Source organism: Heloderma suspectum, chromosome 1, assembly GCF_057233095.1.
Source record: "Heloderma suspectum isolate Gila_16-S chromosome 1, 16-S_ref, whole genome shotgun sequence".
In the NCBI taxonomy this organism is placed as follows: Eukaryota; Metazoa; Chordata; class Lepidosauria; order Squamata; family Helodermatidae; genus Heloderma; species Heloderma suspectum.
The window spans coordinates 219,995,778-220,018,496 of record NC_139458.1 but is presented as its reverse complement, the minus strand read 5'-3'; the positions used below and the strand labels follow the sequence as shown (position 1 = coordinate 220,018,496).

At 44.1% G+C, this 22,719-nt stretch overlaps 1 protein-coding gene across 1 annotated transcript in view; it reads left to right on the top strand.

Moving 5' to 3' along the window:
- The window catches only part of ABCA12 (ATP binding cassette subfamily A member 12), a 201,577-nt gene that overhangs the window by 8,487 nt on the left and 170,371 nt on the right, over positions 1 to 22,719 (top strand). Inside the window, exon 2 of the mRNA XM_084830130.1 lies at positions 353 to 446. Within this exon, the coding sequence (XP_084686256.1) occupies positions 353 to 446 (94 nt within the window). The remainder of the gene's footprint in view (positions 1 to 352; positions 447 to 22,719) is intronic.

Genomic DNA, 22,719 nt, shown 5'->3' with positions numbered 1-22,719 from the left:
GCAGAATGGCACAAATACACCAGGATTTCATGCCCCCATTCACAAAGATACCAGACTTTCCACATTAGGGGGAAAAAGGTGCTATAATGGTTGCAAAGAACGGGACAGGCCCTGGAGGATGACAACATCATTAAAGCACCCACAAACTTCCACAAGTGAGGAATCACTAAAGCACAATAAATGTCTCGTGTAGAAAGGCTCATTGTAAATATCTGTGTTGCTGCTATAATGAAAACTAACCTGTTAAACTGATTTCTTTCTGTGCTGTTGACATATGCTTTTAATGTTTTAACAAATAAAATTAAAATGGAAACAAAACAAGTATTAGTTTGCCCTCTCTTCTCTTTCACAGCTTTGGTCATTCACATTAATTGCTTGGCCTGTGTTTTTGTTCATCCTTATGGCCATCATACGAATCAAATTCCCTCCAGAAGCCCAGCCAAACTGTAAGTCATGTTTGATTCCCACTATGAAGATGAATGTATAATGTGCACTTGTTTTTTTTTTTTTTTTAAGGCTCTGGTGTTCTTTAATCCAACAAGTAATTTCTTCACACTGTGGAGGAAAGTTTTCAGACCTTCCCAAGGAACACAGCAGGCTGGGAGTCTTCTGACACTATAAGCCTTTATTAAGCAGAGCGTGCTAGTATGGGTGGATCGCACACATTTCAGGAGGTCCACACAAGCAGATCCTGAACACAGCATACTAGCATGGGTGAATCACACACATGGCGGGTCCACACCCGGGTACAGAGAAGCAGTAACTTATATATTTTGCAATTCCTTGCTGTACCACAGCTGTCAGCCAATCAGATAGTGACATGCTAGTAGAGGCTAAACACATACATACAGGAAACAAAACCTTCCAGCACAGTTTACTTATCTACTTACAACATTCCACCTTTACAACATCCCAGCACATCCTCTTTATCTTCTTAAAATGCATTTCTACTTTTCCCACCAATGGCAACATTCAAAACACTCAGAGGGAGGCCTATCTTTTCGGCTGCAGCCTGAACAGAACTACAGTTTTTCCTTCTCAACACTCACTCCCCAATGGCTTTTAAAAAATATTTTTTTCTGGGTTCATGCATAACTTCAGCAGTCATAAATGTCGTTGTCACCAAAGTGTGCATGTCACTGGCTGTGCCCATAAAGGCTGCTAATGGTCTCTGCACATGTACGGTCCTTGAATGAAGCAAAATGTTCTGTTATGGTGGTGTTTTAAAAATGGACTGTCTCCAGACCATTATGTAAAGCTGCCCTTGTTCTTTCTGCTAGAGCATTTATCTGCTTCGGGGTTGCTTAAGAGTACCAAACACTGATATGGGCTTGCTGAAAAAATCTTGTTAGTTGGTCATGTGCATGATGGATAAAGGTCTAGAGTCATTACAGCTGCCACCCCTTAGTGCTTCATTCAGGCACTAAAGGAGTTGAATCAGTGTTTGGTGTTGGGGCCAAAATCCGGAAATGTTTGGGGAAAGGGAATAGGTTAGTAGTGGTGTTGCAACTCCAGGTGCATCTGGATGAAACTGATTATCTGGACCTGTTTCAATCAGGATTTTGGCCAGGATATGGGACTGAGACTGCTTTGGTCACCTTGGTGGATGATCTACACTGGGATCTGGATTGGGGAAGCACAACCCTGTTAGTTCTCAGCAGCCTTCAGTACCATTAATCATGGTAACCTTCTGGACTGCCTGACAGGGCTGGGCCTTAGAGGTGCTGTTTTGCAGTGGTTTCAGTATTTTATGTCAGGCCATGTCCAGAAGGTGGTACTGGAGGATTATTGTTAACTCCATCTCCATTGGCTTATGGTGACCCACAGGTTTCTATCTTGTCTCCCATGTTGTTAATATCTTCATGAAACAGCTGGGAGACGTCATTTGGAGCTCTGGAATAAGGTGCCACCCATCTGCTGATGACACCCAGTTCTATTGCTCTTTGTCACCTTATACCAAGGAAGCAGTTGAAACTCTTGAATGTTGCCTGGGTTTGATAAAGGGCTAGATAAGGTGAACAAGCCAAGAGGTTAATCCCAGCCAAGATGGAGGTGTTGTTGGTCAGTAGAAAGCCTGAATTGGGGACTGGGATTCAAACTGTGCTGGAAAGGGCTGCATTCCCTCTGAAGGATCAGGTCTGCATCTTTGAAGTGCTCCTTGATCCTATGCTGTTCCTGGATCTTCAGGGGGCAGCAGTGGCAAGGAGTACATTGGCACAACTACATTTAGGGCGCAGCATGCTGGGAGTTGTAGGACTTTTTTCTGGCTAAACGTGCATAGGATTGCAACCTTAGTGAGCCAGCTGCCACCATTCCTGCATCAGTCTGATATGGCAACAGTTGTCCGTGCCTTGGCTACATTGCAGTTAGGCTATTGCAATGTGCCCTACATAGGGCTACCCCTGAAGAGTGTCTGGACCGACTGTCTTGCTATGAACGTGCCTGAGTATTAAGATCTGCAGGAGGGGCCCTTTTGACAGCACCATTACCTGCAGAGGCCCATTTGTCAGGCACACGTGAAACGGCCTTCTCCTGTGTTGCCCCCAAACTCTGGAATGGGCTCCCTTAAGGATTACAATTAGCCTCCACTCTCTTGGCTTTAAGAAATGGTGTAAAGACATATCTTCAAAATATGCACTTTCAATGTTTTAATGTTTTTCGCTGTTTTTAATGTTTTTATTTTTATTGTTTTAAGGTTTTATTGTTTTTCATTGTTGTACACCACCTTGATGGATTTTAGCAGATAAGGGAGTATATACATGTTAAAAATAAATACATAAATACATAGGTTAGGACAGCGTTGTCACCTTTCTCTAGTGCTACCATTCATCCTGGTGGGACCCATGTTGCTAATGCTTATTTTCATGACTGTGTCTGTGGGAGGAAAGAGATGTTGGGAAAGGAATGTTTCAGCTCTCCGCTTCCCCATTTTGCTGTCCCTTGGCTTCCCTGGGGCTCCTGCACCTGCAGCTCTACTTGAGAGTCAGAGAGGACCTACAGTGGCACCAGCTTTTGTAAAGATCATATAAAAGGAGTCTGCACACATACCATTTTATACATGTGGTGGCTTTGTTCAGATGTTATGGTCATGTGGAGTCAGTTGCAGGACCAGCGGACATGATTCCCCCGCCCCTCCCAACATACACACATGAACTCTTTCTGTGTGGACATGTTGTCTAAATACAGCTTAGGAACCATTACCAGGAAAGGAACCTTGGGGTCATGGTGGATAACTCAATGAAAATGTGAAGCCAATGTGCAGCAGCTGTGAACAAGACAAATTCCATGTTAGGGATCACTAGGAAAGGGATTGTAATTTAAATTTCCAATACTGTCATGCTTTTATACACATCTACGGTGTATTCACACTTGGAGTACTGTGTACAGCTCTGGCTATGAGACCATGACAACAGATTTTGTAGAGCTTGAGAAGTTGTAGAAAAAGGCAACTGAAGTGATCAGTGAACTGGAGCAACTCCCCTATGAGAAAAGGTTCCAATGTTTGGAGCTATTCAGTTTAGAAAAAATATTGAGTGAGGGGGATATGATAAAGGTGTATACAGTTCTTCATCGTGTGGATAGGGAAAGGTTTCTCTCCCTCTTTCATAATATTAGAACCTGGGGCATCCAATGATGCTGAATAGTGGGAGATTCAGGACAGACAAAAGGAGGTACGTCTTCACACAGCACATAGAAATTGCTACTACAAGATGCAATGATGACTGCCAAATTGGATGGCTTTGAAAGGAGATTAGAATATATATTCATGGAGGATAAAGCTACTAATCATGGGTCAGTATCCAATGCTGCCCATGCACCAGCAGGACCCTCTGCTAGCACAACAGGGAGCTAGTGGTTTTCAAAGCAACTGGAAACAAGCAGAAAAACACTTGGGTTTGGAACAGAGCAGGTCAATGGAGCTTGCAGAAGGGAGCTCCGTTGACCTGTCCCAATCTGGAAACGAATGTTTCCGCTGCTTTCTGGTGTTGCTTTAGGAAGCGCTAACTCGCCATTGCACCAGTGGTGGGTCCCAAGGTGCAACAGAATGGATGGAAGCACGGTGGCAGTTTTTGATATTGCTTATGATGGCTATATGGTGCCCACAGGATCAGAGGTAGCATGCCTTTGAAAACCAGTTGCAGAGGAATGACAGCAGGAAAGAGCTCTTGCCTTCATGTCATTCTGTTGGCTTTCCATGGGCGTTTGATCACAGTGCGAAACAAGATGCTGGATTAGATAGGCCTTTGGTCTGATCCAGCAGAGCTCTTTCAATGTACTTATAAAGTACGCTGATGTGCAGGATCATTTTGGAGGGTACTTTCAATCCTAGTAGCTGCAGGTTATGACTTGGCTTGTATTTCTTAGTATATCCCGTGCAAATGTCTATAGACGTATTCTGTTGACTATGCTTTCCTGGATACTGAGGGCAGTGGGGGGGGGGGAGTGTATGAAAAACTGGTGAGGAAAGAGGGAAAGAATAAGGTAAGCGGGCTAGGGAATGCTTCTGTTCCGGGAGTGTTCCTGTTCCTGTTTCCTGTGGTATGCTTTTAAAAACATTGCTTTCCCCTTTGGAAAATGGAGGTCTTCATGTGACAGCCATAAGAAAGCAATAATTAGTCTACTTTGTCTGATGTCCAGTAGTGACAACTTGTTTCATATGAGAAGCAGAGCAACTGTGTTCTCCACAGTGGAACGTAGTTCAGGGTCTGGGTTCAACAGGTCACAGGGATAATGCCTGTGAAATTGCAGGCAGAGAAGCGAGTCATGCATATGGAAAACCCAGTGCAGGGGGGGGGGGGGAGACAGTTTTAACCAAAAGTAGCCTAATGAAAACTGAGCATATTCAGTGGACACAGAATGCTGACTAGCTGTTGGGGCGGGGGGATGGAGAGGAAGACACTGGTGAGTGGGGGGTGGGGAAATGAGATGCACAGTCCTAAACAGGAGCACTCTACACTGCAACATTTTGTTGCAGGTCCCACTTATATCCTATGAATCTCCTCCTTCCATCCCGGGGGGAGGGGGGAGATCTTCAAAGGAATGACAAGCATATTGGAGTATTATTTGGATTTTCATGAAATCAGCTTTGGTCCGTCAGCAGCAAGAAAAGACAAGTATGCACTATCTAAACCCTCCGGTTTCCTTGCTTCGGGTGCCCCTGACAGGCCAAAGCTGATTTCATCATGAAAAACATCATCAACCCCATAGGTGCTGCTCAGCGAATGAGAGGCTTGTTCCCCACCCGTGTCCACACTCCCCCGCTCAGGGAAGTTTACTGGAAGCCCTGAAGTAAGCCCCCGTAGTTTACCCCACACCTCTCCCCTCTCATCCAGCCTTGGGGTGAATCCCTGTCCTGTATCTGGAGAAAAAGCAAACTTTGCAGCATGATCCCCGTGAAGGCTTACTTGAAAGTAAGTCCCACTGGGCGCAGTGGGGCTTACTCCCCTGCTTGAGATGGAGCCAGCGTGTATTTTGGTGTGCTTGTTGTTGCTTTGAGGAGGATGGAGAGAAGAAGAGCTGTGGGCATTGGTGTGATGGGAGCAGGAAGAATGGGAGAAGCAGGGCAGCAGCAGCTGAGGGGAGAAGAGTCTGGAGTAGGTGGTTCTCCTCAGGCACCCCAGGGGCTTCCCCAAGTCCATCCTGAGGAGGGGGATAGAGGCGGGGAGTTACTTAATGCTTGACTGCCAGTTCTGAAAAAAATCCCACTGCTTATGTCTATTAAAGGAAGCGCCAATGTGTCTCCCCCTCCCCCCGTCTCTCTCTCTCTCTCTCTCTCCCCCTCTCTTTTTTCCTCTTTTCCTAACCAGACAGCGGGAGTTTCCTGGCTCCTAGCAAACCCAGAATCTTATGAACGAGGAAGGCAGGGTAGATACTCTGACCGGCAACAGTAGTGCCAATGGGGAAAAAGAGGGAATGGGGAGGGGGAGGGGGAGGGGGTGGCCCACCCCTGGACCAGCTTACTGCCAGGTCACAGCCACGCCACAGAAGTGCGCATTTATTTATTATTTATTATTAAATTTATTAATCGCCCATCTGGCTGGTCACCCAGCCACTCTGGGCGATGAAAATAAAAACAGTTTAAAACAATAAAATTCTACAATAAAAACATTTTCTAAAATACCCTAACCCACCCCAAATGCCTGCCTGAACAACAACGCTTTTAATGCACGACGGAAGCTCATTAAAGAGGGGGCATGATGGAGTTCCCTAGGGAGGGAGTTCCACAGAGTGGGGGCCACCACAGAAAAGGCCCTCTCCCTCGTCCCCACCAGTCTAGCTGTCCTGGCTGATGGGACAGAGAGAAGGCCATCCGAGGCTGATCTTGTTAAGCGGCCTGTCTGGTGCTGCTGGAGGCGCTCCTTAAGATAGGCTGGGCCGGAACCATATAGGGTTTTAAAGTTCAAAACCAACACCTTGAATTTGGCCCGGAAAACAACTGGCATATTGGCCACGATGTCATGTGTCGTAAAGGACCTTGAATTGTTGTCCCTTTGCACCAAATCACTCGTGTAGATTGCTCCCTGGTCTATTCAAGCAGGTGAGGTCCCTAACATAGCACAAGTGCCACCTTCTTCAATGCAATGTTAATGTGTCTCCTGATGCTGAACTGATTAAAATATCTGTTTATTTTAAATAGTTTGCACAGTTTTCAAAATTTGCGTAATTATATTCTTCCCGCAGCTCACTTACACATTTTGCTTTGCACATAACCAGTGCCCTTGTCTTTAGTCCAGCACTGGCATAAGTGATCTTTCAGCACCATCATTTGTTGCATGATTGGACAGAGTCGGGCTGTGTTTCCCTTTGTTCTTCTATGCTTGCTAGTAAGAATTCTAAGGAGGATCATTATAGGAAGAAGCAAAATAAAGCAAGGTGGGCAACTTGTGGCCCTCCAGATATTTTGGCCTACAGTTCCCATCAGCCCTAGCCAGTGGCGAGGGATGATGAGGATTGTAGGCTAAAACATCTGGGAGGCCACAAGTTGCCTGAAATAAAGGCACAGAGATGGCAGTTAACTATAGCCAAGGATGGATTAACCTGTAACTGGCAATGGCTGAAGTAATATTTGCTGTTCGCACCCTAGGAGAAAAAATTGGTTGCCCAGAATCTCCAGCAAGATTGTGTTGCCACTGAAAGGATAGGAGAAGGAAAGTCTTCCTGCAGCTCATTAGAGCCCACTGGGTCTTTTCTGTGCTCACTTGCTCCACTGGCTCTTGTGTTACTACGTCAGCGTTTCCCAAATATACCTATGATCAGCATGGTTGGGCTCAGTTTGGTGTGGTAGTTTTGCCAATGAGAACTTCATGCAGATTTTATAACTGTGATTTGGCAAGTGTCGAAGTGCCAGCCGCACCCTCTCTGCCCTCTTTTCGGACGACACCTGCTTGTGTGTGAAATAAGAAATGCATAAGAGCTATTTTGAATGCACTATATTCAGGGCCAGGATGGTGGAACCTGTTTGCTGGAATGTTTGTTAATAATTTCTTCATCATCTTCTCTTTCAAAAGTATGCCCACGTACAGCAATCTATTTCACAAGCTCACACAGGAACGATAGGAGCAAAGAGCAGTGCTTGTAGCAGCATGAAACTCGTTGAACAGGTACCTCCCTGGTTAGCCAGTGCTTTCTGGTGTCTGCATGATACAAAAAATGCATATAGGAAAAGTGATATCTTTTATTGAAAAGTTGCTGAAAGAGTCATACATGCTTTCAAAGTACAGAAAACAGGTCATTAGGATGGCTGGCGCATGTTCAGAACAAAATTCTTGAAAACAGTGTCCTGACTCTCTCTCTCTTTTTAAAAAAAAACTTTGTAGCCATGGGAGGGGGATATTTTTAATTTGATCAGTACAGAGGGGGAGAAGAACTGCTTAATCCTTTTCCACTGGCCATTTGTCTGCTAAAAAATACACCCAACTGCTTTCCTCTCTGCAGGAGAAAAGATACATAGAGTAGGTAAAAGCAGCAGGGATGGGGGGTTGATTGGGGAAGCAGCCCATGGAGAAAGGGTTAAACCACCTCTCCCCCCGCAAATTCAGATTCCTCTCTGCACTAAAGGGTTTTTTGGGGGGGGGGGTTCTAAAGAACTATGGGGCTGGAGACATCCCATGTGTCTCCCATGTCACATTTAATTTGGCCCTCAGCTAAACAGGAGATTGGTTACTCGCTAATGGGTCTCAGGAGTAGGTTCCATTCATGCCATCTTTCCAACCCTTTTTCATGGGTTCAATGGGGCTTATTACCAAGTAAGTAGATATAGGATTGCAAACTAAAATACTTTCTGACTAATGACTATGCATTTAAAACTCCATGGTCTCCTTTTTGCTTTCATTAAAAACAAAATTTAAATACATTTCCTGATTGAGGAAACTGACAGCTGTCTATAGACAATGTTATTTATTACTTGACGTGCAGCCAAGTAAACATGCATAAACTATGCATGTTTACTGAGCAGTACATCCCATGGTGGTCAATAGGCTTACTCCCAGGTAATTTGCATAGAGGTAGTTTCTAAAAATGTGGATCTCTGGGGACAAATCCTGCCACATGTTAAAAACACAGCACTGAGGAGTGCAGGTACCTTAGAGAACAAGTTCATGATTTTAATCTGGAGCCTGGACATGTAGACAGCAATATAAAGGCAAATGTTTATACTGGCAAGCAAAAGGAATTCAAATTCTGCAGCAGGTAAATCCTTCAACAAACTCATTTTATTTTGAGTCAGGATTTTAGATCATGCAAATCGGTGATATTAGTCAAAGAAGTCCTGGAAACCACATTGATCCCACAAAACAAGCGTAGAACATTTTTTCCCTTTGGATTTGCAATGTAGAAAGTAAGCTTTTGCATTACTTGCATAGGACTCATAAGAATCATACTGGTTCAGATCAGAGGCCTATTTAGTCCAGCTAAACTTATGCATCATCAAAAAACAAGCAATGCATCATCAAAAAAGGAGGACACCAATTTACATAATATTTGCATACGTGTGTGTGTGTGTGTGTGTGTGTATATTTATATATATATGTACAAATTTAGAAAAATAACTATAATTTAAATAGAAATGAAATGTGTCTCCCCATAGTGGAGAAGACTGACCAGGCGACCTGTGTGCTTGCTCAGTCTGCTGTCCAGGTGTTAACTGTTGATGGGCAACTTCAAGGCCCCTGGGCTCTCTCTTCTTAAGGCTCTTTGACTTGAAACCACTTGGACTACTGCACATGTCTTCAGATAGAAGACACCTTCAGATAGAAAACTATCCTCTGCCAGCTTTCCAAAATAAAGGACTGTACTCTGTAAAGTAGGGCACTTGGACACTCTACGTCCAGCATATTTAGATGTGAAAATATTATTTAAAAATGTCCTCAGTGTTTATGTGGACAGAACATTCTCCATGACTAAGGCAACCTTATTCATATTTACTCAAATGTTGGGAATTTATAAGATATAAGCTACCTCTAGTCTATATATCACTGGGTGGCCTTGAAAAGGTTCTGCTTGCCATCTCTCAGTAAGAGTTTAGCAGTAGCTGAGGATTTTTTTGGTATTATTTCATAACTAAAAAGGTAAAGGTAAAGGTGTCCCCAACCAGTCGTGTCCGACTCTAGGGTGCGGTGCTCATCCCCGTTTCTAAGCCGAAGAGCCAGCACTGTCCGAAGACGCTTCCGTGGTCATGTGGCCGGCATGACTGAACACCGAGGTGCACGGAACGCTGTTACCTTTCCCGCCGAGGCGGTACCTATTTATCTACTTGCAATTTCTTGCTTTCGAACTGCTAGGTTGGCAGAAGCTGGGACCGAAGACGGGAGCTCACTCCGTCATGCAGTACTCGGGTCTCGAACTGCTGACCTGCCGACCTTCCAGTCTGCAGTTCAGCGTCTTAACCACTAAGCCACCGCGGCCCCTTATTTCATAACTGAACCAGTGCAAAAGCACCATATAAAACAAGGAGAAAGTTTAATCCCTGAAGAGACACTTTCTTCCTTAATCTGGTCCCCATGAAACTACATAGCTCTTCATGCATTGGCTAACCCTTTTACAGAGGCCACTCTATGGGTCTGGAAATTAGGTAAAAACTGCAGCACAGCCTTCCCAACCTAGTGCCCTCCAAATGTTTTGGACTTCAGTTCCCATCAACCCCAGCCAGCATGGCCAATGGTCAGGAATGCTGGGAGTTGCAGTCTAAAACATCTGGAAGGCAGAAGGCTGGGGAAGGCTGCTCTAGAACCCACCTTTTGATGTCTGGCCTTCCAGATACTTCAGACAATATTTAACGCCCACTTCCGCCACACCATTATGAAATCAGTTTGAGACCTAAAGCTTTCCTATATATCAGATCCTAACTGAAAAATGCTTTGATTTATGAATACAATGGTTTCCATACTTTCATTTAAGACAATTTCTGACAGCAGGCGATATTTCCCAAAGTATCAAAAGATAAATTATAGTATTTGAGACTTGGATATCTGTCACTCTTGCACATCTATGGGCTCATACTAGAAGGGAAATGCAGTATTAACATTAGCATACAGTAGCACAAACTGGAAAACACATTTACAAGTCAAATGGCCACATGAAAATTGGCAGGAAATATGCAAGCATTATCAAATCATGGGCAGGATCCAATGGGGTGCTTATGACCCTGCCAGTTCTCTTATGCCAACTCCGTTGCACAAGCAGCACCCATCACTTGTGCAGTGGTGATTTAGCACTTCTGGGGCAACCTGAAATGAGCAGAAATGCTCATTTCTGGAGGCAGGCAGGTTGGCGGAGCTCACATAAGAAAGCTCCATTGATGTGCCTCCTTCCAGTAATGCTTGTTTCCACTCATTTCAGGGCTTCTCCTAGGAAGCACTAAATCTCCCTTGCGTAAGTGGTGGATCCCACTTGTGCAACAGAATCGGTAGGACCCACCTCTTTCAGAAGGGAATCGGTGGGGTGTAAAGGAACTGCGGAGGAGTAAATGCCCCATTGGTTCTGGCTCATATCTTTATGCATAAATATCAAACAGCTTCCTTATAAAATATTGTCCAGGTGGTATATGATTCCCATCTCTTCAACATTTAAACTAGGACACAAACAAAGGTTTGTGCTGGAGTTGGTTCAAATAAAAAGGTATGTTCTTCCGTAAGAATTGGAAATATGAAACTGTGAAAATACTGGTTTAATTCATTGAGCTTGATTAGATGCCTTAGAGGTAAAGAACTTTCCTTAGATCCTGCTGACATCTTGCAGTGTAAATGAAATATCTAAATTTGGCTCAACATTCATTTCGTACCTCTTGTTGGTGGTGCAACTAGAATGTGCAAAACAAGAAATGCAAACCACATTCCTTCTACTTTACAGTTTGTACAACACCTAGAAAATCTGTTTTACAAGGCCTCTAATAACTCTTATAAGTAGATAAATAAATAGCTCTGGTGTAAATGATAAGTCTGGGTTTTCTTATCCTGGGGAAAATTGCGCGCTAAAACATAGCTGATATGGACAGAGCAAGACCTGAATATTTCCCCTCACCTAAAACCTATTTATCTACTACATTAAAGATTTTGATAGCCCATCTTCAAAAACTGAAAAACAGAAAACAATATATCTGTATTCATACCCATCCCACCATGACTATGCTGATGAATATTGAATCCAATCTCTCCTTTTAACTTCCTGATAGTACAGGCACTGGTTTTGTTGGCATAGGGCATCCTTCCCCAACATGGTGCTCTCTAGATGTTTGGGGCTACAACTCCCATCTGCCTTAGCCAGCATAGCCAATGGTCAAGGATGATGGCAGTTATACTCCAAAACATCTGGATTGCACCAGATTGGGAAAGACTGGCATGGTGGTCTTTGTTTTGCTTTAAATATCTGTGATTTCATTGTTTTGTAAAATTTTTGTAAAACTTTTTGAAAAATTAAAAATGGGAAGAAAATATATTTCATAGCATTGCTGTGAATACATAGATGGTAACAGTAGTAAAAAAATTATAACCGTAGTCTCGTCACACACTGTGTTTTTAGGTTTCTTAAGTGAACATCTAAAAATGCATGTTTTCAATATGCATATCATTCATCAGACCTCTGGGATTCGATGCCAGATAAACATGTGTGATCACATGGCTGCCTCATTCACATATAAAGCAGTATGTGTAATTTCAAAATGGGTGCACTGCAAAGGGGAGTTGAACCCTCAGGCCATTCCTCAAGTTCCTTTTTCATCCAACTCAGCTCCAATACCAGAAAAAAGCTGCACTGGGAGAAAAAAGCCTGGAACAGCAAAGCACAGGGAGGTGAGCAAAGGAGGGTTCACCTCCCTTCATCCATGCACCCCTTTTCATGTTAAAATTAGACTTATCACCCCACCCTTTTATAATGAACAGGGCAGGCTCATAAACAACAAAGATGTCTTTTGCCATCATGGTCTAGATTGGTTCTGCAATACCCAGTGGAGCATTGTGGCATATGCCCTGGTTCAGAAGTTCTCTCAAAGTAAACTACCACATAGTGATAACTGAGCAAACCAGGCTACTAGTTTGCTCAATATATTCAGATCTCTGACATAATCAGGTGCCATCTTAGAGTAAGATTAAATTCTTCAATCTAGATATAGGACATACAGAGGGGTTTTTTATTTCTAGAAATCACTATCTTAGACAAGATTTATCTTTGTTTACTATAAAAAAATCAGCATATCAATATTGAATACAAAGCTTATACATGCATAGATTCAAACACATGATACATTCAGCAGCATCAAGTCAAGGCTAAAGCAGAGCAATAACAATTGTTAGTTTTAAGCTTACCAAAATGGTTTACAGGCAACATGTTGGGGGTAGCTGATCCAAAAGGATACCTCCCACTATTGCATGTTCAAAGTCTTCTTTATATACCGTTTGGAGGCTATCTTATATGTTTAGATTGTTTGTACTTCATTTAAGTTCTATTAAACCACATTTCTAAGGACACATTTCTGTTCTTAAGGGTGCCCTAAACACGGTGATTGGGAGCCCCTGAACCCAGAGGCATCCGATCATCCAATGCAGGGCAGGAGGAGCAGCGGACCGGAGGCAATCTTCACCTCCCCATCCTTCGTCCTTGCAGACGGCACTTCGGAGGGTGGGGAGAAGGAGGCTGGAAGAGGTTCACGATAACTTATATCCTGGCCTCTCCAGTCTCTTCCCCTCCCTGCCCACTGGAACGCCCCCTTTCCCCCTTCTCCGAGGTCAAGTTTCCGACCTTTGAGAAGCAGCTGGCATGGCTCTCTCCATGCTGGCTTCAACAAGGTGGGGGAGAGGGTCAGATCTCTGAGTCCCCCCCCCTTTTCAAGGTCAGAGTGCTGTCTCTGTCCTCAAAAGGATTTTAAGGGCAGTCTTAGGTCATAGTCTGAAGGACTATGCTGAAGCTAAGCAGGTCTGGTCAGTGCTTGGAGGGGAGACCACCTGGGAACTGCATGTAGCCACCTTGAGTTCCACAACGGAAGAAAGGTGTGCTATAAATGTAATGAATGAATAAATGAATGCATAGTTTTACAGCAGGGGCAAGGTGGAACAAATATGAAAGATGTGCCTGATTTCCCACAGCATGTAATAATTTGTCGCTGTGTAATGTGTGAAACAGCTGTGCAACTTAACACATTGTCCCACTAACTCAAGCTGCAGCTGTGCATACACTTCCATGTCATTCTAACTTTATTGAATCCTGTCAACAGATTCCAACTACATTGGGTCCTGTATTCTGGAGTTGCACTACTGCATTTAGCCTTTCTCTCCCAACTCTGTGGGCAAAGGCAGTAACATAGCATTAGAGAACCATTACAGTGTCTTTTCTTGAGCTGATGTTGTTGTTGTTGTTCAGTCGTTAAGTCGTGTCCAACTCTTGGTGACCCCATGGACCATAGCACGGCAGGCCTTCCTGTCCTCCGCTCTCTCCCGGAGTGTGCTCAAATTCATATTCATATTCATATTCATTGCATCGGTGTGAGCTGATGTACCTACTTGCAATAACAGAGTTTAAAACAGCATTATCTATTTGGGGATGTGTGTGTGAACTTTGCCATATTAGCAATCCCCAACAGTACAGCACAAGCTTAGAAATCTAAAGGGCAGCAGTAAGGGATTTTAAGTTCTTAGTCCTAAAAAAGAGGGCAGACAATTTTTGTTCTAGTGAAAAATGGCATTTTAAATTTTTTTTTTCCTCAAAAGTCAGGTTTGTGTACAAACTCTACCAACCTATATAATGTTGTGTATTTTTATTGTAAAATATATTGTGGAAAAATAACATTTCACACACACACACACACACACACACACACAGGAGGCGGAGTGGCACAGTTGAGCATAGTAGTTGGGATTAAAGTTCAAATCCTGCTCTGCCACAGCTTAACGTACTTTTACAGAATAGCGTTTGGGCTAAATTAATTAAGGGCACAATCCTATGGTCACTAGACAGTGGCTAGATGGCCATAGGATTGGTCGGTTTCTGGCAACCAACCTCAGAGCCTGCACTCCGAGGTCAGTTGCTGGAGAACTGCCTTCCCACCCCCTCATAAGCGGCGTGGATCGGCCCCGCGCTCTGCACTTGTAAGAGCAGCACAGAGTGGGGCAAAAGGGGGCTTCTTGGGGACAGGGTAAGGCAGAGAGGAGGAGTTGGGAGGGAAAACTGAGCCTTGGCAAGTGACATCTCTAGATGCCAGTAGGGCTTAACTTTTAACCCAGTAGTCTCTAGTCACAATGGTGGAGGAGAGGTTGTATATAAAAGAAGATTCTGCTTTTGTTTCCCAGTGTGAGAGAGAGAGTTGGTAGGAGGAGGAGAGTTCTTTATTATTGGATTGTATGGAGTAGAGAAAGTGGAGTAATACAATAAATAAGCTACACTGAGTTCAGTGTGACTTGCTCCCAGGTAATGTGTATTGCAGCCAAAGACAGGTTTAACTTTTTTCTTCCCTTAATGAGAAGAGCCTCAGGTCATCCAGTGAAGCTGAATAGTGGCAGATTCAGGACAGACAAAAGGAAAGTGCTAGGGGAGAGGGGTTATTTTGCACTTCAAAAAAACCTACACCAGAGATCATGGATAGTGACCTCCTAATTGTCACCTTAAACACCTTTTTATTAGGATCTCTAATCCCCTGTGTGGCTTGATAGTTTTTTTTTACCTTTTGTTTTAGTTTTGAGAAAAGGAAACTTTATGTATGTCTAACGCAAAAGCCACTGGACTTAACTGTCTGAAATTTTGCAGGTTCAATCACCTCCATAGGGGCTGCCATCTCTCCAAATTTCATGCACTTATGTGAGAGCAAAGAAAAATTATAGCTCTTTGCTTTGATCGATTTTCTTGAAAAATCAAATTTTACCTGTGGCTAGCACAGAAGCCAGTGGACCTAACTGTCTGAAATTTGGCAAGCTCAATCACCTCCATGGGGGCTGCCAGGTCTCAAAATTTCATATATTTATCATACAAAGTAAAACAGTTATGGCCGTTTCTGTTTTCCAATGCAAGTCAATGGGAAAATGTAAAATCCAAATAGTTCAGATTTCCAAATCTTGCTTTGGATCTGGAGTCTGAAGCTGGTCAGATCAGGTCTGAAGCAGTCCAAAGCAGATCATGGCCAAATCTGAAGCTCTGAATTGGCTTCCAAATCGGGCTGGGGGTCTGTACACAGCCCTAAAAAAAAAAAGGAGTGCTATGATGACATGTGGAATGGGTATGCCAGGCCTGGCAGAGCAGTATGGATAGAACGCATCTGGTCATGGGGAAGGTACAGTGAGACATGAATGGTACTCACTTTATGAGCATTAGAGCCTTTGTAGAAGTTGCCAGAATCTTCAGAAGCCTATCTGCATCCACCTTTAGAATGGTGGATGGACAAAATGAAAGAGTGAGATTGTCAGGAGTCCTAATTCTGCCTCACATGCCAGACTCCATGCTAAATCTCCATGTAGAGAGCCTCAGGAGACAAATGGCCTTGTGGTTTGTAATCCCAAATGTGTTCTTATAGAAATAGTATCCAAATAATAAATTCTAGAAGCAGGGCAAAGAAAGAGATATCTAATAATCCTGTACTTGTAAGGATGCATTTAAGGAATGCTACCCAGTGCGATGCTATGCTAGAGCCTTGTTCCTTACCACTAAGACAGTACATCTGTGTCTGGATTGTACCACTTTAGACTACAGGTAGAAATCTCCTTAAAAACAAGGTCCCATAGAAAACTATTATGTGGTTCTAGCCTAGTCTTATGTCATGAAGAAGACAAGGCTAGAACCTTTCTCCCGAACATGCTAGTTTTCTATGCACAGGGAATTTTTTGTATGACAGAATTTTCAGTCATGTGAATCCCCATCTGCCTAGAGACAGGTTTTCTGCCTCAATGAGAACTAGCCTTTAGGCTCGTTGAGAGTCTGTGAAACATGTTTAAAGACCATGATCCATGGTTTGTCATTCCAGGAACATATGTTTGCAGGCTCAGTTCTGCCAATTTTATTTTCAACCTTAATTGATACCCAATCTTAGCTTTTGAGAATTGGCTTAGCTCGCTGCTAGCTCCTGGAATAATTAGGTATAGAAGAATGCAGGCGTGAGTTGCATTTTTCAGGACTGTGCTCTCATCCTCCAAGCAGGAGCACTGGACCTCCTCAGATGCATGAGAAACTTTGTGCGGGAGGAAACACAGGGTGTGGCATACAGTGGGAAGCAATTCAAGTGTCTGCTTCTTCCACAGTACAACAAATAAAAGTAAAAGAATTTGAGTATGCCAAGTAAACAGAACCTGATTAAATCTTGGCCATGTGGGCACTGGGCAGAATGCCGTTCAAAAGTGGAGGTGCCGGTAGTGAAGACTCACATGGGACCTGGGGCCTGTCTCCATGGGTGATTTGCTGCAGATTGGGACCGTTTGGAGGTCCTTTGCAGCACATGACATCATGGCCAGTCTGCAGCCACCCCAGAGTTTACCTGTAGGGAAGCCGGGTTTTTGCAAAGTACTTTTACTTCATTGTTTTTCTTTAATTCAGCTCCCCTGCAGTTCAGCTGCTGTGTGCCCATCCCTCCTCTTTACATTCAGTATGATCAGGCATTCCTAGGGATGTGGATTTCACTTGGCCATGACCTCAGTAACCTAGGTAACTAGAGTAACTAGCCTGCCTTCCCAACTCATCAAAGCACTAGAGTGCTCTTCTGTGCCTTTAGAATTGCGCTGTACTTTCTTTTCACCAGTGGGAATACCTGGCCTCAATTTCCCAGCCTGTCCCCCTTGAGAGCCTTCTCTGGTGCTTGTGCTAGTTCACTGCTTCTCTGCATGGAGGGAGAGGGCTGGCTGGAGTTGCCTCCCTCACCTCCTCTCCTCCCTGTCCTGCATTCTTTAGTTTTCACTGTATCACCGTATTGATACAGCGAAATACTGGGGCTGCAGGTTCCCACGCCTGGCCACCTCCTCTTGCTAGATTGCTAGTACTTGAAACAGCGCAGCTCCGAATTTCTCAATGGGAAAAAGACACCGCAGATTCTCAATGGGGGAAAGCAGGCAACAAGAGGTTGCAGACCGAGAATGGGTGAAGCAGCTAGATTCTTGTATTTCCTCCCTGGAAAAGGAGAAAGGGGGTGGGAACTTACAGGGGAACTCGCATGAGAGTGAGCAAGAGGCTGAAGGTCAGTCAAGCAGAGGCAATGAAACCAAGGCCTACAACAAGAAAAGAAGAGTAGTAGTAGTGGGAAACTCCTTGCTGCATGGGATCGAAACCCAAGTATGTTGCGAAGACCGATGGACTTGCCACGTATGCTGTCCCCCAGGAGGACGGATTAGAGACGTGACTGAAGTGTTGCCTGCACTCATAAAGCTCACTGACACGTTCCCTCATCCGTGTGGGAACAAATGATACCACCAAGTGGAGCTATGAAGAAATCACATCAGACTTTGAAGCTTTGGGAAGGAAACTCAAGAATGTTGGGGCCCAGATAGTTTTCTCATCCATCCTTCCAGTAGTTAGAAGGGGGAAAGAAAGGGAAAGAAAAATACTCCGGGTGAATGACTGGCTACGAAGGTGGTGCTGACACGAGAGATTTGGATTCTATGACCACAGGCTATACTTCCTGGAAGATGGACTGTTGGCAAGGGACGGGTTGCACCTCTCAAAGGCTGGGAAGAATGTGTTTGGCCACAGCATGAAGAACTTCATCAGGAGGGCTTTAAACTGAATCTCACAGGGAAGGGAGACGTAAAGTAACAATGGATGAAGACTCATGTGCCACAGTGGAGGGAACAGCTCTAATAGCGCCCAATAACAGTCTTGTAGGAAGAAAACATGTAGGAAGAAAGCCAGACTATAAAGCACATGGTCTTCAATGTCTATATACTAATGCCCAGAGTATGGGAAACAAACAGAACAAACTTGAACTCTTAATACAGGAAGGAAATTATGACTTGATAGGTGTAACTGAAACTTGGTGGGATGACTCCCATGACTGGAATACAGCAGTTGAAGGATATAACTTTTCAAAAAGAACAGGAAGATCAGAAAAGGAGGTGGAGTTGCACTATATGTGAAAAATACATATCTCTGCACAGAAATACAGGAGGAGGAGCTTTGTAGCCCCATCGAGAGCATCTGGGTTATAATAAATGGAGCAAAGAATAAAAGGAACATGGTGGTTGGAGTCTACTACCGGCCACCCAATCAAGGAGAAGACGAGGATGAAACTTTTGAAAAGCAAATTGCCACTGTTTCAAGGAAGCATGATGTAGTAGTAATGGGGGACTTCAATTTCCCCGATATTTGTTGGGAGACAAATTCTGCAAAACATGGCCCTTCCAAGAAATTCCTGACTTGTGTTGCTGATAACTTCCTCCTACAGAAAGTAGAGGAAGGAACTAGAGGATCGGCTATCCTTGACTTGATCCTAACCAACAGAGATGACTTAGTGGATCAAGTAGCAGTTATGGAAACTCTGGGTGAAAGTGACCATGTTATACTTGAGTTCTTGGTTCCAAAGGAAGCAAAAGCTGAGAGTAGCCAAATGCGTACCCTGGATTTTAGGAAAGCCAATTTTAATAAACTCAGAACGATGGTAAGTAAGGTCCCATGGCAGGTGACTCTAATGAGAAAAGGAGTCCAGATGGGTGGGAGTTTTTTAAAAAGGAAATTCTCAAGGCACAATTACAAACAATTCCAACAAGAAAAAAAGGTGGAAGACAACAGAAGAAGCCAATGTGGCTTCACAAAAAGCTTAGAGATGACCTGAAAACAAAAAAGGACACATATAGGAAGTGGAGAGGAGGCCAAGCTACAAAGGAAGGGTACAGGCAGGTAGCACAGTGCAGGGATGGCGTCAGGAAGGCTAAAGCTGAGAACGAGGTGAGATTAGCAAGGGATGCTAAAAGCAACAAAAAGGCTTTCTTCAGATACATGCATAGTAAAAGACAGAGGAAAGAAATGGTGGTTCAACTACTAAATAAGGATGGCAAAATGATAACAGATGACAAAGAAAAGGCAGAAGTACTCAATTCCTACTTTGTCTCAGTCTTCTCCTGCAAGAGGGTCTATGACCCCCCTTGCAAAGGCAAAGTACAGGCTGAAGGGGCAGGATTGCAGCTTGAGATCGATAGGCATATGGTCAAGGAACACCAAATTACTTTGGATGAGTTCAAATCACCAGGGCTAGATGAACTGCATCCTAGAGTAATAAAGGAACCGGCAGAAGAACTGTCAGAACCACTGTATATTATCTTTGAGAAATCATGGAGGACGGGTGACATGCCAGATGATTGGAGGAGGGCTAATGTTGACCCTATCTTCAAAAAGGGTAAAAAGGAGGAACCAGAGAACTACAGACCAGTCAGTCTGACATCAATCCCTGGGAAAATTCTAAAGCAGATTATAAAGCACTCAGTTTGTAAGCACCTTGAAAACAATGCAGTGATTACTCAAAGCCATCATGGATTTGTCAAGAACAAATCCTACCAGATGAAACTGATCTCATTTTTTGATCAGGTAACCTCCCTTGTGCACTGTGGGAATGCTGTGGACATAATATACCTCGACTTCAGCAAAGCTTTCGACAAAGTGCCCCATGATATCCTGATGAACAAACTAACTCAAAGTGGGCTAGATGAAACAACCATCAGGTGGATCCACAGTTGACCACAGGATCAGACTCAAAGAGTGCTTCTCAATGGGATCTTCTCAAACTGGGGAGAGGTAGCGAACGGGGTACTGCAGGGCTCAGTCCTGGGCCCAGTGCTCTTCAACATTTTTATTAATGACTTGGAGGAGGAGGTGCAGGGAAATTGGGCGGGATAGCTAATACCCTGGAAGACAGAAACAACATTCGAGGTGATCTTCATAGGCTGGAGCGCTGGGCAGAAAACAACAGAATGACATTTAATAGGGATAAATGCCAAGTTCTGCACCTAGGAAAAAGAAACCAAATGCACAGTTACAAAATGGGGGATACATGGCTCAACAACACTACAAGCGAGAAGGATCTTGGAACTGTTGTCGATCACAAGCTAAATATGAGCCAACAATGTGATGTGGCTGCAAAAAAAGGCAAATGCTATTTTGGGCTACATTAATACAAGCATAGCTTCCAAATCCCGGGAAGTACTAGTTCCCCTCTACTCAGCACTGCTTAGGCCTCATCTGGAGTACTGTGTCCAGTTCTGGCACCGCACTTTAAGAAGGATGCAGCAAACTGGAGAGGGTTCAGAGGAGGGCAACAAAGATGATCAGGGGACTGGAAACAAAGCCCTATAAGGAGAGGCTGAAAGAACTGGGCATATTTAGCCTTGAGAAGAGAAGACTGAGGGGAGATATGATAGCACTCTTCAAGCACCTGAAAGGTTGTCACAGAGAGGAAGGCCAGGATCTCTTCTCGATCATCCCAGAATGCAGGACACGGAATAATGGGCTCAAGTGACAGGAAGCTGGATTCCGGCTGAACATCAGGAGAAATGTCCTGACTGTTAGAGCAATACGGCAATGGAACCAATTACCTAGGGAGGTGGTGGGCTCTCCCACACTGGAGGCATTCAAGATGAGGCTGGACAGCCATCTGTCAGGTGTGCTCTGACTTGGATTCCTGCATTGAGCAGGGGGTTGGACTCGATGGTCTTGTAGGCCCCTTCCAACCCTACTATTCTATGATTCTATGAACTCCCTGTTGGCTGGAATGGGGCAAAATTATGCTCTCATGGGGAGCTTTCAGATGCTTTCAGGGATAATAATGTGGTAGCCAGGGGAGGGGGGGGAGCCTGGACAGTAATCTGGGCACTACTACTTAGTGGTAAACAGTATATAAGAAGTCATGTTGACTTCTTGTTTGTTTAAAGTTGGGAGGATGAAGGCTCCTTTGGTGCTGGAATCCTTTTTTTAAAAAAAATACTTTGAGTGTAAAATTGGTGACTATTTTAATAATTCAAAAATACACTTTAAAAATAAACATTTGTGATCAAAGATTGCAAAGAAAACCATACTTAGTATGTGCCAGTGGTTCCAAAGTGATTCAGAAGTGACTGGGTGGGGGCCGATCTACACGTACGGGTGTTTTCGCTTCCAATGACATTTCACCGCTGTCTTTCACACTACGCAGTACCCACCTCAAATTGGAACTGGAATTTCCTGCTTCTGTGCTCCCGCTTTCAATACCCTGATATCCTGGCATTTCCCCTTAGTGCCCTGATTTTCCGCCTTCGCTACCGTATCTGCTTGTAGTTCCCTCCCCTGCCTGTCCATATACGGCAGTGTTTGTATTTCCCTCCTCTCCGATCACAGCTCTTGACAGCCCCATCAAGAGGATGTCATCTTCCAGCTACGGATTGCATAGCTTCCTCAGCACTCAATGTTTCCTTAGCAACAAGCAAAGGGTTGGATGTGCATGCGCTCGTCTGATCCTGGAAGCTAAGCAGGGTCGGCCCTGGTCAGTAGTTGGATGGGCGACCGCTTGGGAATCAGGCTTCCTGCAGTGAGCAGGGGGTTGTTCTATCCCTTGAGACTAAGTTTTACCCCCTTCTATCCCACGCTTTGGCTTTTTTTTTTTTTTTAATTAAGGTGTTATCTTCGAAGACTCGTGGCTTCTCCGCAATTTTTTTTTTCTAATTCAGCCATGATCTTTGAAGATTTGAAGATTTGAAGATGTGAAGCTGGTTGTTTTCCCCAAGGCCAGGAAAACATGCAGAAAACAACAAGCCTCTCCCGTGCCACTGCCGCACAGTGGGAGTGGAATCAGCAGAAACAGGAAGAGTTTCTGATCCTCCAATGAGAGCCGCCGTCTTTAAGAGCAGGAAAACAGCACAGCACTCAAGTGTGAACTGAACTCACGCATTCGATGAAGCACCGCAATGGGGGAAATGGCTGAGTCTGGATGATCACGTTTTAATGCAAGAGCATTTAACCCGACAGGACACCGGATTTGTTGCGACAGCGGGCGCAATGTAGATCGACCCTGAGTATTCCGTATAAACCAGTGCAGCTTTTAGTCTTGGACAGAACCCAGAAACAATTGTGTGTTGCTAGTGATAGAGGCGAGTTTCCTCTTCACAGGATGAACGCAGGTTATCTTAATTCTAGATTTGTAAAGTAGGAGTGGGACAACAGGTTGTTTGAAGGTAGACCAATTGGTTATATGTGGACTTGAATAGTTGTGCAATTATATAACACTAGAGGACTGGTCTTTCCAACCATAGGGTCCCTGTTTTAACGTACAAAACCCTAAATAGCTTGGGACCAGGGTACTTT